The sequence below is a fragment of the Saccostrea echinata genome, unplaced genomic scaffold (genome assembly GCF_033153115.1).
Source record: "Saccostrea echinata isolate AGI-Se365-2 ecotype Australia unplaced genomic scaffold, CSIRO_AGI_Sech_v1 ptg000025l, whole genome shotgun sequence".
Classification (NCBI taxonomy): Eukaryota; Metazoa; Mollusca; class Bivalvia; order Ostreida; family Ostreidae; genus Saccostrea; species Saccostrea echinata.
Window position 1 is genome coordinate 18,374,641 of NW_026889774.1, and position 14,606 is coordinate 18,389,246.

The 14,606-nt window shown below is 31.7% G+C and overlaps 1 protein-coding gene and 1 long non-coding RNA gene across 3 annotated transcripts in view; one reads left to right on the forward strand and one right to left on the reverse strand.

Moving 5' to 3' along the window:
• Positions 1-14,606, forward strand: part of LOC133192086 (uncharacterized) — a 427,629-nt gene that overhangs the window by 357,986 nt on the left and 55,037 nt on the right. The window lies entirely within an intron of this gene.
• On the reverse strand, positions 1,294-7,460 carry LOC133192671 (uncharacterized). Its single transcript, XM_061328663.1, has 10 exons — positions 7,229-7,460; positions 6,792-6,884; positions 5,656-5,872; positions 5,511-5,534; positions 5,309-5,382; positions 5,001-5,223; positions 4,699-4,737; positions 4,383-4,459; positions 3,963-4,179; positions 1,294-1,391 (listed from the first exon to the last, which is right to left on the reverse strand). Exons 2-10 carry the CDS (start codon positions 6,858-6,860, stop codon positions 1,294-1,296), a joined length of 1,038 nt encoding a protein of 345 aa, XP_061184647.1. The 5' UTR covers positions 6,861-6,884; positions 7,229-7,460.

The following is a 14,606-nucleotide window of genomic DNA, read 5'->3' on the forward strand; positions in this document are numbered from 1 at the left end:
TATATGTCTCATCCTCATTTTGGATGAAAAAGTCAACTTAATATCCATGTATACAAATACGAGTATAAAACATAACCTTTCCCCTTATATATAATTGGCATCAGCCATCTAGAGGGGCGTAGTAGATGACTGTCACCCATAGGGCATAGACTCCACTTAGTTGAAGAAATATTTGTATTTAAATTTTGGGGATTCTTAAAGGACCCTCTCTACACTGCATCCTATTTTCAGGACTTTTGTGTAATCAGACAGACCCACCATTTGACATACAGGTAAAATAATGTATCACATAATTTAAAATAAATCCAAGTATTCTAAACATTATATTAGACCAAGATACAGTATTTGAAAACTTTATTTGCATGTATTTTATCCATTTGAGTAAGTGAAGGCAATTTTTCTTTTCCATTACTTCATTGTCTTTGAAGATTTTTCCTGAATAAAAAAGGCACGCTCCCTATATTAGAAATGAGTTAGTTAATTTCAAAATATCCTCTTTTATGTTTTATAACTTTCTCAAAGTCCAAAAAACATTTTTCATCAGTGTATAGAGGGTCCTTAAATGTGATTTTTGATTATATACAACCTGAAAATATAAAAGTTGGACCATAGACCTAAAGCGGTTGGATTAATAAAGAATATGAGCTAAATTTCATTTAAAAGTTGCAGGACGATTAGGGATACATTTGTACACTTGTACAAACCTTGAAAATCTAAAGTTATTACATTTCTCTACATTTGGAAGAATTATTACTTCTACTGATTTAAAAGTTTCTGACATTGTAAGAAAACTTCAGAGAAAGCATCCAACACGACGTCAAGTTCAGTGACCACGCATATCTTTTTTTCAATATGGCATTAAATTCTCTATCTACGAAAGCCCATTGAGCTCATTTTCGAAGGTTAAAAAAAATTGCGTTATAACGCGTAACTTTCGCGTTATAACGGGAAACTTTTGCTATAAAAACCTAGTCATTTGCATAGGTCCCCATTTTTTCTTGATTATAGTTTTATAGTTTATTCATTAGAATGAAAATCGAAAGACTAGGCTGTTCAAACATTTTCAAAGTTTTTGCAAGTTATAATTATGAATTTCGGGAAAAAGATCCCCCCTTTCGATGTCATCATACTTTGTACCGGTCCCTCCCTGGTGATAAATAATTATTGCCTCGTCCCTAATGATGATTCCATATACCCGGTATATATAGGTAGTGTATGAACCAATGTAACCACAGAGCGGAGATATTATACATCAAACACCACAAAAGAACTTCAATATTTTATTTCAGGTAATTATGTTACATTTCCTTTGAAATATCCTGGGAATAATTTTTTGAGTTTCTTTGGCAGTGTCTGTGGAGTACGGATCTCGGATTTCATCATGCTGTTATCTACAATTAATTCGAACATAAAATGTTACATACATCAATTTTGATTCGCTTTACTTAATTAAGGTTCATTAATACTCTGTAAGAGAGATGACTCTTCATGGGATAAATGTATATTATTCTTTATAATTTTTTTTGACCAATTTTACTTATAAGTTATAACATATACACGTAGTTTATTTGGAAAATCATAAGCGTTAAAGCAACATTTTGTATGAGTGATCAGAGGGATTATGGACCTTAAGTATATATTTCAGTATATGTATTGGTACATCAGATAACGAAACACCAGTTAACGAAACTTACTGGCATCAGGTAAAATTGATTTCATTAAAATTTCCAGACTTTTAAAAACCACTTGTATCGTAATAACATGCACTGTATCTAAGACTCCAATGATGAAAAACCAATACGAGGGTTGTCCCAGAAAAATGCAAACATTTTCAATACTATTATAAAGTTAAAATTTGACATGCAACATAATCAAACTTTTTTTTTTTGGAAAACTATATACAAATTTTTGTAAATCATATGCATAAATAACATTTTCTCTCAATTGTGCGATCCAAAGTATATTAGCTGAAGCGCAACACTGACGACGTTTATCAATGTAAATCTGGCATTTTCTGATATCATAATGCTTACAGCATCGATATTTTTGGTGTCCCTACAGATTTCGATCGACCACTTTGACTACTATACTAGTATATTAACTCTCCTCTTTTACTTTTGAATTTCTGAATCGATCTGAAAACTTACAACCTTAAAGACTAGTCTTTCACATATAAAAATCATATCTTAAGTATGAGTTCTTCAGAGATTTATGTAATGAAGCACAGTTTTCACATACGTTCTCATTGTCATCTTCTTGACTGAGATCACGTTTAAACACTTTTCAGCTCAGTGTAGAGACCATGCTTGCTGTTAAAAGTGAATTGCTTTGCGAGGGCAATAGGAAACAAGATGTGTTTGTGAAACACTGATGCCCCCGTATGCCAACTTATAGCAAAGGTTAAACTTTCTTAAATGCACTTAAAATATATATATATGCTGGTACCCAAAGTAAGGTCTTGTACCGAGGAATATGCCTGTGAAATATGAAAGCCCTAGCATCAATCATTGAAAAGATATGGGAAAGGTTAAAGTTTTTTCAAAGTAAGTCAAACATCAAGGTCAAATGGTCAAAATTAATGGTGCCCAAGGTAAGGCTTTCTCACAAGAAATACACATGTGAAATATGAAAGCCCTAGTACCAACCGTTCAAAAGATATGGCCAAGGTTAAAGTTTTTTCAAAAGTAGGTAAAACTCCAAGGTAACGATCAAAGGGTCAAAGCTGTTGGTATCCAAAGTAAGGTCTTGTCACAAGGATTGCATATGTGAAGTATGAAAGCCCTAGCACCAACTGTTTAAAAGAAATGGCAAAGGTTAAAGTTTTCCAAAAGTAGGTAAAACTCCAAGGTCAAGGTCAATGGGCTATAATTGTTGGTATCTAAAGGAACGGCTTCTCACAAGGATTACACTTGTGAAGAATGAAAGCCCTAGCACCAACTGTTCAAAAGAGATGGCCAAGGTTAAAGTTGTTCAAAAGTAGGTCAAACTCCTAGGTCAAGGTCAAAGGGTCAAAGTTGTTGGTATCCAAAGTAAGGTCTTGTTACAATAATTACACAAATGAAGTATGAAAGCCCTAGCACCAACCGTTTAAAAGTTATAGGCAATGTTAAAGTTTTTCAAAAATCGGTCAAACTCGCAGGTCAAGACCAAAGAATCAAAATTGGTGGTATCCAAAGGAAAGTCTTATCACAAGGATTACACATATGAAGTATGAAAGCCCTAGCACCAACCGTTCAAAAATTATGGCCAAGTTTAAAGTCGGGTAAAATTTTGTAAAACTGGGTCAAAATCCAAGGTCCAGGTCAAATATGATGGTACCCAAAGAAAGGTCTTGTCACAAGGAATACATATGTGAAATATGAAAGCCATAGCCCCAACCAATCAAAAGTTATGAGCAGTTAAAGTTTTTGCGGACAGACAGACGGATGGACAGGGAAAAAACTATAAACATGTACCCCGAATCTTCGATACGGGGGCATAAAAATCAGTGATTTAAATAGGATTTCCTTAATAGAACTTTTCAACTGTGAACAAATAAAATTAATTACTTCTACATTTATTATGATATTATGTTGCATTATTTATTGAACCCTCGTAATTGCCATGATGTCAAAGTAATGAATTTAATACCACAGCTCATAGTGTACGTTTTTACCGATGTAAATTTTGTTACATCGTATTTCCGTTTAATCTGGTAATGACAATGCTAATTTAAAAAAAAATGAAATGTATCTATATTTAACACGCGTTAAATGCCATTTACATATGCTTGTAAATACAACCTTACAATATATCGTCAAAATAACTAAAATATCATTTCCAAATAATGTTAAAAAAATATTTTGGTTCAGGCAGTTTTGAAATATTTCAGAAGTTGGCGGGGTTTTTTCTGGGACACGTACCCTAGTACATCAATATTTTCTTTCAAGCAGATAGAATGTGGACAATACTTGGATATTTACCAACAATTATAGTTCTGGTAAATTTCCCTACACCAAAAGCATTGAATGCTGCCATTTTCACTTCGTATGGATATTGCTCGTGAACATCATGAACCACGTGACTGTTTTTCTGGGCATCTCTGACGTAATGTTTAGTAAATGGTGCCTCGTAACTTGAAGTCTTTCTGACTGCAATGACGTACCCATCGACTGTAGGATATGTGACGTGGTCTGGAGTCTGTTTTTTAAAAAGCATCGTCTCACAATATTACAATACATCGATATTCTATTGTTAAGCAATTTCCGTGTGAATAAGAATACAAATAGTCTTTACCAACAAAATGTACACTATACACCGTGACGTTATTTTCCTCAGAATAACTGTTATAAAAAATCCACTTTTATTTAAAATATAAAAAGAATTTTGAGTGAGATAATTACCGTCCATACAATTTGTAACTGTCGTTTATCCGTCATTATTTCGTAAAGTTTTATTATCCTTGGTTTAAAATCTGGACCTGAAATAAAGAATGATCAAAGTGTAAACAACTGAAACACGGACAATAAGATACTCTCCTACAGTTCCTGTATTTTAATCACACTAGACATACATGCAGGAGAAAACATATTTGTCTGCAGGAACTCTGCACATTTACACGAGACACATTATACAGGCGATACATATTATTTTAATACAACTTTATGAGGAACAGAACAGAACATGTGCATTATTTAAATAACATACAGAAAAGCATACCCCTCGACATCCGTAGCTTAATAGAGTCTGGCCTTGTTACTGCAAAATAAAGATTTTGTGTCAGAAATATTTGACAAGCTTAACTGCGTACAGAGAATCTGACTGCTTCAATGAACAATAGGAAGTTATTTTTTCCACGCATATATTTGTTTCATTTACAATGAAATTAATAACTTTCTAGAAATTTCTATTTTTTTTTTCTACTCATGACTTTACTTCATACAGAAATAAAATCATTCATTTTTAAAACAAGAGTATTATAAGATACATAGTAACAAGAAATAAGAGAGAGAAAGATTTACCGCCAGTTCTCAGCATTGCAGGGGCTGAAGAACGTCCACGGAGTCTGGAAGTACACGCAGCCACTCTGATTTCATAAAGAGTGCACTCACTCAGACCAACGATCATGTGGTTTGTGACCTCACTTCCGGGCACAAGTTTCTCTTTGAATTCCGTATCTAATCCACATCGTTTATACAAAATCAAGAAATTTTCAACAATCACACTAGATACATCTAAAGGAATCTAAAAGAAAAAAAGAGTGAAAAAAACATAGGTTTTAGAACTGAATTTATGTTGAAAAAATTCCGCCAATGTTATTGATATTTACCTTCCAGAACACTTGTATACAGTGCCCACCATGAGCAGATAAAATTTTTATGATGACTGGTGTTGGGAGCAAGTCTGAAGTAAATGAGTAAAAAAATTTTTAACTTCATTTAAACAAATACGGAGACTGTTAAGCTTTCAAAGGAAAACAAATCAGGCATGCTTCTATAACACTTCACATGAAAACAAAGTTAATTTCTTACGTTGGTGTTGAGTGTACTGAAAATCTGGAAAAAGGAACAAAAATGAAGGAGATAATTTTTTTATCACTGAATAGATAGTTATTCAATATAGAATTCAATTTTTATAATAATTCATGTACTGTAGTTTTTTTTTTAATTATATTACCAGAAGAACACCATGTGATTGTATCGGAAAAATCACCAAATTCACGACTTGTGAATGCAGAGATCTTTACATCATATCGTTGACTTGCACGTGACATAGCAATCACATGACTTGATACGTAAGCACCTATTAAGGTACAACTGCTGTAATTGAGGTCAAGGTCACTTCTTTTAAAAGCCAGAATGTAACCAAGTATCTTGGTAGGTGATGGAGGTATCTGGAATTAGAAACTTTTCAAAGTTCTCACGAGCGTCAACAAAATACCCGGTATATTCCTATCTTTTTCTTGTTTATACGCTTATGTGTCCGCATTATATATATATATATATATATATATATATATATATATATATATATATATATATATATATATATATATATATATATATATATAGTGTGTGTGTGTGTGTGTGTGTGTGTGTCGTGTTTTCGTATTTTGTCAAGTTTATAACGAGAACTCTTTGTAATAAGGATTTCAGACTTGGATTAACATAGAAAGAAGATGGAAGGTGCACTGTATCGATATTAATCCATTTCGTTCAAAGAAAGTCAGATTAAAAAAAAGTCCATGCCATTGTTTGAGAACCTTTAACATTAAGTATTCAAACTTGGAATATGGATCAATAAGATTAAGATAACTAAGATCTTTACATCATATCGTTGATTTGCACATGGCATAGCAATCACATGACTTGATACGTAAGCACCTATTAAGATACAATTGCTGTAATTGAGGTCAAGGTCTTGGCCTCAATACAATTTTTGACTTGACCCATTTTTTTTCAATCAAAGTCAAAATTAAAATGAATGTCAATATCATAACTTGAGAGCCCTTCTACATTATTTAGGAACTTGGAAAATGCGATTAAGTTGAAGTGCACTGCATCAAAAGTTTTGACCCTTTACTCAAATCAAGGTCGATAACAATTATCCCAGGTAATAACTTTAAATCCCATTTACATAAGGTTTCAAACTTCAAATATGGGGAAAAAAAATGAGATGCAGCGAAATAATATTTTTTTACCTTGAACTATATCTTTAAGGTCAAATTAAAAAAAACATCAAGATTATAAGTTGAGAATATTTGAAAATATAATACTAAAACAATGATGTTCAATACTTATTAGTATACTTACGGTCCAAGTAATAAAAAGGCCTTCTGAACTGTCTGTTAAACAGATTTTAGTAATCTTGGGGACAAACATGTCTTTGGAATGCTAAGCTGCCACCTGAAAAAAGTGTACAATTTTATAAGACACTGAATTCATGGACAAATTGTTCTGAAACATCTTTTTTGAGTATTTTACTCCCCCCCCCCCCCCCAGTGTATCAGACACCATGGACACGGTTGTATGCATCTGTCAGGAAATAAAACATTAAATCTTTCTATTGGCTGAATTATACATATACCAAGACTACTATTTTTATGCACATGAAGAATAATCAAAATGCAACTGACGAAATAACAATATTTTTAGATTTGTATAAAAGCTCACTTATTTTTTTCCAGTTTGCAATAAAAAAGAAATCACGTATAGATTTGTCTAAATAAAAACAAATAGAATTGACTTACTGTTGATGTAGTTTTGTAGGGAATGACTTTTCGGCCATTTTGCTCGTGTACACTGTACACTACATACTTGTCTTTAGAAGTCTGATCCACAAAAGTCCATGATCCATCGGTAATCAATGCTTAGAGCCGAATGTATGTATCAGTGTATGGGTACAAAGTCATTAAAACTGTTAAACGGCCAAATGGTAAGCTATTGTGAAGGCATTTAAAAATCTCGATTCACAGATCTAACAATTAACTTTAATTCATGTCGCAAGAATATTTTTGTGAGGGATTTAAGAATATTTCAAGTGATTGCAATCTAAGCCAAGTAACCATTTTTTAAAAAATAAGATCTACATTTACAACATTGCTTTGTTATCAATATTCTTAACTGCAGAATCCTGAATTCTTTTTGTTTGTTTGTTTTTGTTTCTTGTGAATCGTGGAAACTTTTAAAATGTGGATTATAAGAGTTACAGCTCCCTCCAATCTCTATACTGTGCATACACAAGATAAAGACGATTGAAAAAAAAAGATTATCCTTATACTGCATGGTACTTTTAAAACATTTTTATACAAATAATTTTATTTTCTTTTGAACAGTAGTACATTGTACTGTATGTTGATACTCTTCACAATAGAAGTATTGTGTTAAGGAACTCAGACGCTATAGGTTAATATGTAACTGCTTTTTTGTTAATTACTTATTTTCTCTTTCTCTTTTCAACTCTCACACTGTATTCTTCTTTATATAGAAAAAAAGGATATAGGAAATGATGTAACATGCAATTACATTGTATCTCGGACACATTTCAAAAGGAGTTGTGTCCCCCGACCCCCTTTTTTGGGGTCAAATTTCTAGAAAGGCACTTACTGCTTAGATGGAAGCAACACTCTGATATTTTGAAAAATAAACTAGCCTTATTATAAATCGTAAGTAAGAGCGTACACAGTTAATTATATTAAACTATCCTTATTATAAATCATAAGTAAGAGCGTACACAGTTAATTATAATAAACAAGTCTTATTATAAATCGTAAGTAAGAGCGCACACAATGAATTATAATAAACTAGCCTTATTATAAATCATAAGTAAGAGCGTACACAGTTAATTATAATAAACAAGTCTTATTATAAATCGTAAGTAAGAGCGTACACAATGAATTATAATAAACTAGCCTTATTATAAATCGTAAGTAAGAGCGTACACAATGAATTATAATAAACTAGCCTTATTATAAATCATAAGTAAGAGCGTACACAATTAATTATAATAAACTAATCTTATTATAAATCATAAGTAAGAGCGTACACAATTAATTATAATAAACTAGCCTTATTATAAATCATAAGTAAGAGCGTACACAATTAATTATAATAAACTAGCCTTATTATAAATCGTAAGTAAGAGCGTACACAATTAATTATAATAAACTATCCTTATTATAAATCATAAGTAAGAGCGTACACAATTAATTATAATAAACTATCCTTATTATAAATCGTAAGTAAGAGCGTACACAATGAATTATAATAAACTAGCCTTATTATAAATCATAAGAAAGAGCGTACACAATGAATTATAATAAACTAGCCTTATTATAAATCGTAAGTAAGAGCGTACACAATTAATTATAATAAACTATCCTTATTATAAATCGTAAGTAAGAGCGTACACAATTAATTATAATAAACTAGCCTTATTATAAATCGTAAGTAAGAGCGTACACAGTTATTTATAATAACTCACACAGCTGGTTATAATCAGCAATAATTTTACAATTATGTAATTCAATGTTTCTTAGTAAAAGTCACATATAGATTTGGAATTCTTTATCTGAGGGTTGTTCAACTGACCTGTAAAAAGCTGTAGTAAGCGTGAAAGAGAATGAAATTGATGTGCCATTTTGATACGTAAAACGTGAAAGAGAGGCAAAAATGATATACCATTTCGATTAGTAAAAAGTGAGAGTTAATGTATCATTTCGAATAGAAATGTACCATTTCGAAAAGAAATGATATGCTCCTTTGCGAGGGGATGCTCCGCTTTGCGGTGCCATTGTTGTTAATTGAAAATACATAAAAGTGACGTAGCATTTCGATTAGTAAAACGTGAAAGAAAGTAGAAATGATATACCATTCCGATTTTTTGGTCAAGGGTCTATTTCTTGTAAACGGCATAGTGTATTTTTAAATGAAATATATTTTTCCACAAGGTTACATCTTTTCCTAAAATTTCATTAAAAGACCGGCCAAATCAGTGTTACCATGGTTATTTACATAGCACTTAGATTTGAAACTATGGTAACAGCAAAAAATAAAATAATGATCCTTGATATGGTCTTTGTGTCACGTTCAATTGCAATTGAACTGCAGCAGAAAACCTTTTGAATGAATTTCACAGAAATAGCTAATTTTAGTAACCGTGGCAACAAAATTCATCAAAATGCAAAAACCGATATCAAGAATTATTTATCATAGTGTAATCTACTTGTGTACCAAGTTATATTAAAATTGGACCAAAACTGTAGGAAGAGAAGCATTTTGAAAAATTGTTTTTCAGACAGATGGACGTACATCGGACACCTAACTATAACATCTATAAGCTCTTCTGGTCGCTGTCCAGTAGAGCTAAATATAAATTAAGATAGCTCCCAACTCGAGTGACGTCATCAATAGTGGTACTGTATTGAAAACTTATAATTATCAATAATAGAATTATTGTTTACCCTTTTTAATTACATTGCAAAAGTAGCAGTGCAGTGTGAATTTGATTCCATGTCTAAAAAGATTTTGATCTTTTTCACAAAATGTTGTAATTGATTTACATACACATGCACATTGTATAGAATTGACATATTTTACTTTTCATACAGTATTCACAATATATTACTAATTTCATAAAAATAGTAATATAGTTTTTTTTTTTTTTTTAAATAAGAGACTCTTACTGTGTACCAAAACAAGTGAAGCCTGACATTTAGTTATTTTCTGAAGAAATATGTTTCATTGATGTCAAGTTTATGTTAATTGATTTATAGGGATATACATGATCTAGAAGTTGTAGGGGAAAAAACCCCACTTAGTTGTAGAAGAAAAAGAAGGGGAAAAAACACTTGTGAAGTGACAACACACTTTTAGCTTTCTAAACAAAATAGATGAAAATCTAATATTTTGAAGAGAAAAGGGTGTTTAACTATGAAATTCTAAAAATATGTAAATTCTATGATCATTTGGATAGTTTCCCCGTAAATTTTCATCTCTGATAAAATATTAATAAAAGTGACACTTATTATGATAACAAATAAATTGATAGATTTTGAAAATTATTTTGCTTTAATTTTGTGTTCAGATTAGTCAAATATTTTTTTCAGATGAAAAAGTGATGAAAAAAGGGGGTATAAATCTTCTAGAATTTCTGGTTAGAAACGTAACGTGTTGTGTATATTATGGCCTTTTTTACATGATTCAAATAGAAAAACTATACTTTTTACCAAAAAGGAACTTTTTCACAGCATTGCATTGAAAAGTAAAGAAATTAATACTAAAATAAATTTTCATTAATTCTAAAGGTGGGATCTGTCTTAATATATTACTAGTAATTCTAAACACATGTCCATTTTTATTATATATTTTAAGGGGTTGCATAATTTGGATTGATTGTCACTCATCCTTTGCTTTAAGTGCATGCAATGGAGAAGGAAAGCGAGGTGAAACAACATGACAATGTCAACGCAAAGGCGACAATAGCCTTAATTATAAGTCATGCAATTACTCATGCTCAAACCATGCCGGAAGTAGAATTAATAATCCACAAAAAAGGATAATGTGATGTCGTAGGGTACACGAATTGTAAATGGGATTAAAATATGGAAACCGTATGGTACTTAGGATTTCATTATCTTTCCAGCTTTTGTAATTGAAGACTTGACGCAATGTATCAACATTCTTAAACCAATTTTTAATGAAAAATCACAAACATAATTTCTTCTTCATACTATTGCTGCAGTTTGTTCTTTACTGTATGTTTCTAAATATGTAATTTTGCTTTAGGAACTTTTCAATCGTCAACTTCCCTTATTTATGTAACAATATTCCCTTATCACCTGCATATGGAGTTTATGTCTTTCAGTTGATTCGATACGCCAGAGCATGCTCTACGTATTGACAAACATGTTGATGAAATAAGGATATCAACAGTCTCGTTTGAAGTAATCTTTTCGCAAGTTTTACGGTCGATACAATGACCTTGTCAGCACATACAAACTATCAAATGCTGACTGACGTTTTTCATACTAATTGTTAGGCCATTTTTTATACACTGAACTGCGTCTACGGATTTTTCCGCTTTTTTTCGATCATGACAAGGAGCACACGGCGGGTGTGACCGGACGGCAGGGGATGCTCACTCCTTCATGGCACTTGATCCAACCTCTAAATATTGAGGTCTGTGTTTGCTCTGCTCTAATTTTGTATCGTTTCATTGGACTTTCGAGATTGATTACTGTTTGTTCACTTCATACTTCATGGAAACAGTCCTATAAATATCTCCTTTTCGGCCAGTAATTCGACTGTTTCTTTTAGATTGTCTGTTTCACACAGAAACATAGTAGAATCGTTTTTAAAATTATTAGAAAGCAATCTGTTGAATTGGGGCATTGTCTTTCCTCAGGTGAAACCCAAGTATTCAAAGATTACACAGCTCATCTCTACAAATGTTATCTTTAAGTAAGGCAAAGTTCCACTCTTAACTAATAAACTAGTAGTGAGCATCCCTAGATGCAAGATTTATGCAATTTTGGTCTGATAGGGTTTGCAGTTACTTGGAAATGGACTCATTCTGAAAACGTTAAACCATAGTTGCTCATCAAGAAAATGTAGGTCAAACCCAGCATCTTAAGCAAGTTTGAGAGTGTTCATCCCTTGATGAACATTCATGCAAGTTTGGTCTAGGTAAAGCTTGAAGTTACACTGGAACGAGTCTGTTCCAAAGATTCTAACATGGTTACTCCTCTGGAAAATGTAGGTCAAATCCAGAATCTGAGCAACTGTGGTAGTGTGCATCCATTTATGCATCATCCAATCAAGTCTGATTCAGATGGGTCTTATAGTTTCTTGGTAATGAACCTGCTCCAAAAACTTTAACCTGGTCACTGGAAAATGCACATGTAGGTCAAATCCTACATCCAGAGCAACTCCGGTAGTGTGCATCAATAAATATTAAATCTTCAAAGCAAATTTGGTTAGCATAAGGCTAATAGTTACTTAAGAATGAATCTGCTCCAAACACTTTAACCTGGTCGCTCATCCAGAAAATGAAAGTCAAATCAAGGAAGTTCAGTAGTGTGCATCCTTAGATGTATCATCCATGCAAGATTGATCAATGTAGGGCTTATATTTACCTGGAAATGAAACCTACTCTAAAAACTTCAACTTGTTCCAAAACATTAACCTGCTCCAAAAATATTGGTTATTTAGCTGAAATTGAAGCACCTGAAACCTTGACAAGTACATGCAATGAATCAAATAACCTCCAAATTTGCATGCATTTTCCCCATTTCTAAGTTAGCAATAGTGATGTTATTTTCAGTAATACTTCATTGAAAGCGTCGTACTCTGCGACTCCACTTTTCACAGTGCTATAATTTTTTTTTATTTTTTCTTAACTGATATATGTTTATTTAAAAATTTTAATTCAAATTATTCGAATTTATTTATTGTTTAAAATATTTACTTATTTATTTAGTTATTCACTCATTCTTACCATTTCATAGGATATGACGTTGCGGTATTTATTCCTGACACGAGTTATATCAAGGATTTTTTGAGGAGTATATTTTAGGTAACTACTCATATACACATGTACATGTAGCATGACTCAAAATTGAAAAGAAAACTGAGGGGTCAGTATGCATCTTACTGATCATAAACAACGGCACAATTAACTTGACCTTTTTGCACTTAAATTGTAACTTTTAGGTTAATCACTTTCACCTATTAACATATTTTACCAGATATAATCATGGCAATAAATATAATCTATATTATGTTAAATAGTTTAAAAAATATTTTATTATTGAAAAAAAAATCTGCAAATCAATGCGCTAAAATTATTGAGTGACCTTTTTGCACTGAAAAAATATCTTACATGTATTTGGGATATCAAAAATCTAAAGAGGTAATTAAATATTCTCTTCATCAAGCTTTTTAAGATTTAAGTGCTGATTGTTTGGAGTATTGTGTAGTTTGAAATAATAAAAGAAAACATTAAGGCCAGAGATGTTAATTTTGAGATACTGGTCAAAATACGCGACTTTCAGACCAAAAAAAAAAAAAAAAAAAAATGTTATTTTATCTTGACTTCTTCAATATACAGGTATCTTCTTTTTTGGCTAAGTCTGTTGAGTGAATGTGTAAAATTTGTTTTAAAAATATTAATTGAAACCTATATTTAATATTCCAAGCATATAATAATGAAAAACATTCTATGAGTAAAAATATGTAGGACATAAGTTTCAAGACATTAAACAAAGGTGTAGCGGAAGAAATTTTCTTCCACGTATCCTTCCACCGCAAAAAATTGTCTGCCATTAATCTTGTTTCTTTACGATGTTGTGTAAATTTTTTTAGATTGAATATTGTATAATGGTTAAATTGTTTACTTCAAATATGTCAAAAAATTTAAATGTAATGAATAATTTTAAAGTTAGAGTTCTGACCAAACTTTTTTTCAAAAGCTGCCCAGTGATATAAGAAAAGTTCTGACAAAAGTCCGAGTATTTTTTAAACAACCCTCGTACATTATTTCTGTAATAAAGAGGATTTTATTTGTCTTCATGGCATTCAGATTTTACTTTCAAAAATATGTGTTTTTAGCATGGAGCAGAGACATTACCAGAAATATTTAATGACCGCGGTCAAAATTTATCGAAGCATTGGACCAGTGGAAACTTGAGAATTTATTTAGAAAATCTCATGGTATCTTGTTTGGTAAAAATTATTAATCCCAGGCTCTCCATCTTCACAATGTGAAGGTTTGGTGATATCGTTCCTCTACACAAAGCCTTGAAAAAAGCCGCTATTTAAAAATTGGGCTAGAAAACTACTATTTTATTTGTTCCTGGTCTATGACTGGGAACCAATCAGAAAGAGTTTTATAGTAGGTAAGTTTTGTAAACGAAAATGCCTTGTCATCAAATGGGAAATGCCAATGTGACTAGTTACCTCAGATAAAATATCGGAGAATAATTTTTGGAAGATCCTTCTCCTTACAATCATTAAAGATGTTCTATGGCTTTGGGCCACTTGAAAAAGACGGATTTGAAAGATATATGTTCTCATTGGTTGGTTTCTAATTAGCCATTACGCCATATGTAACCACAAGCCTAACTTTGA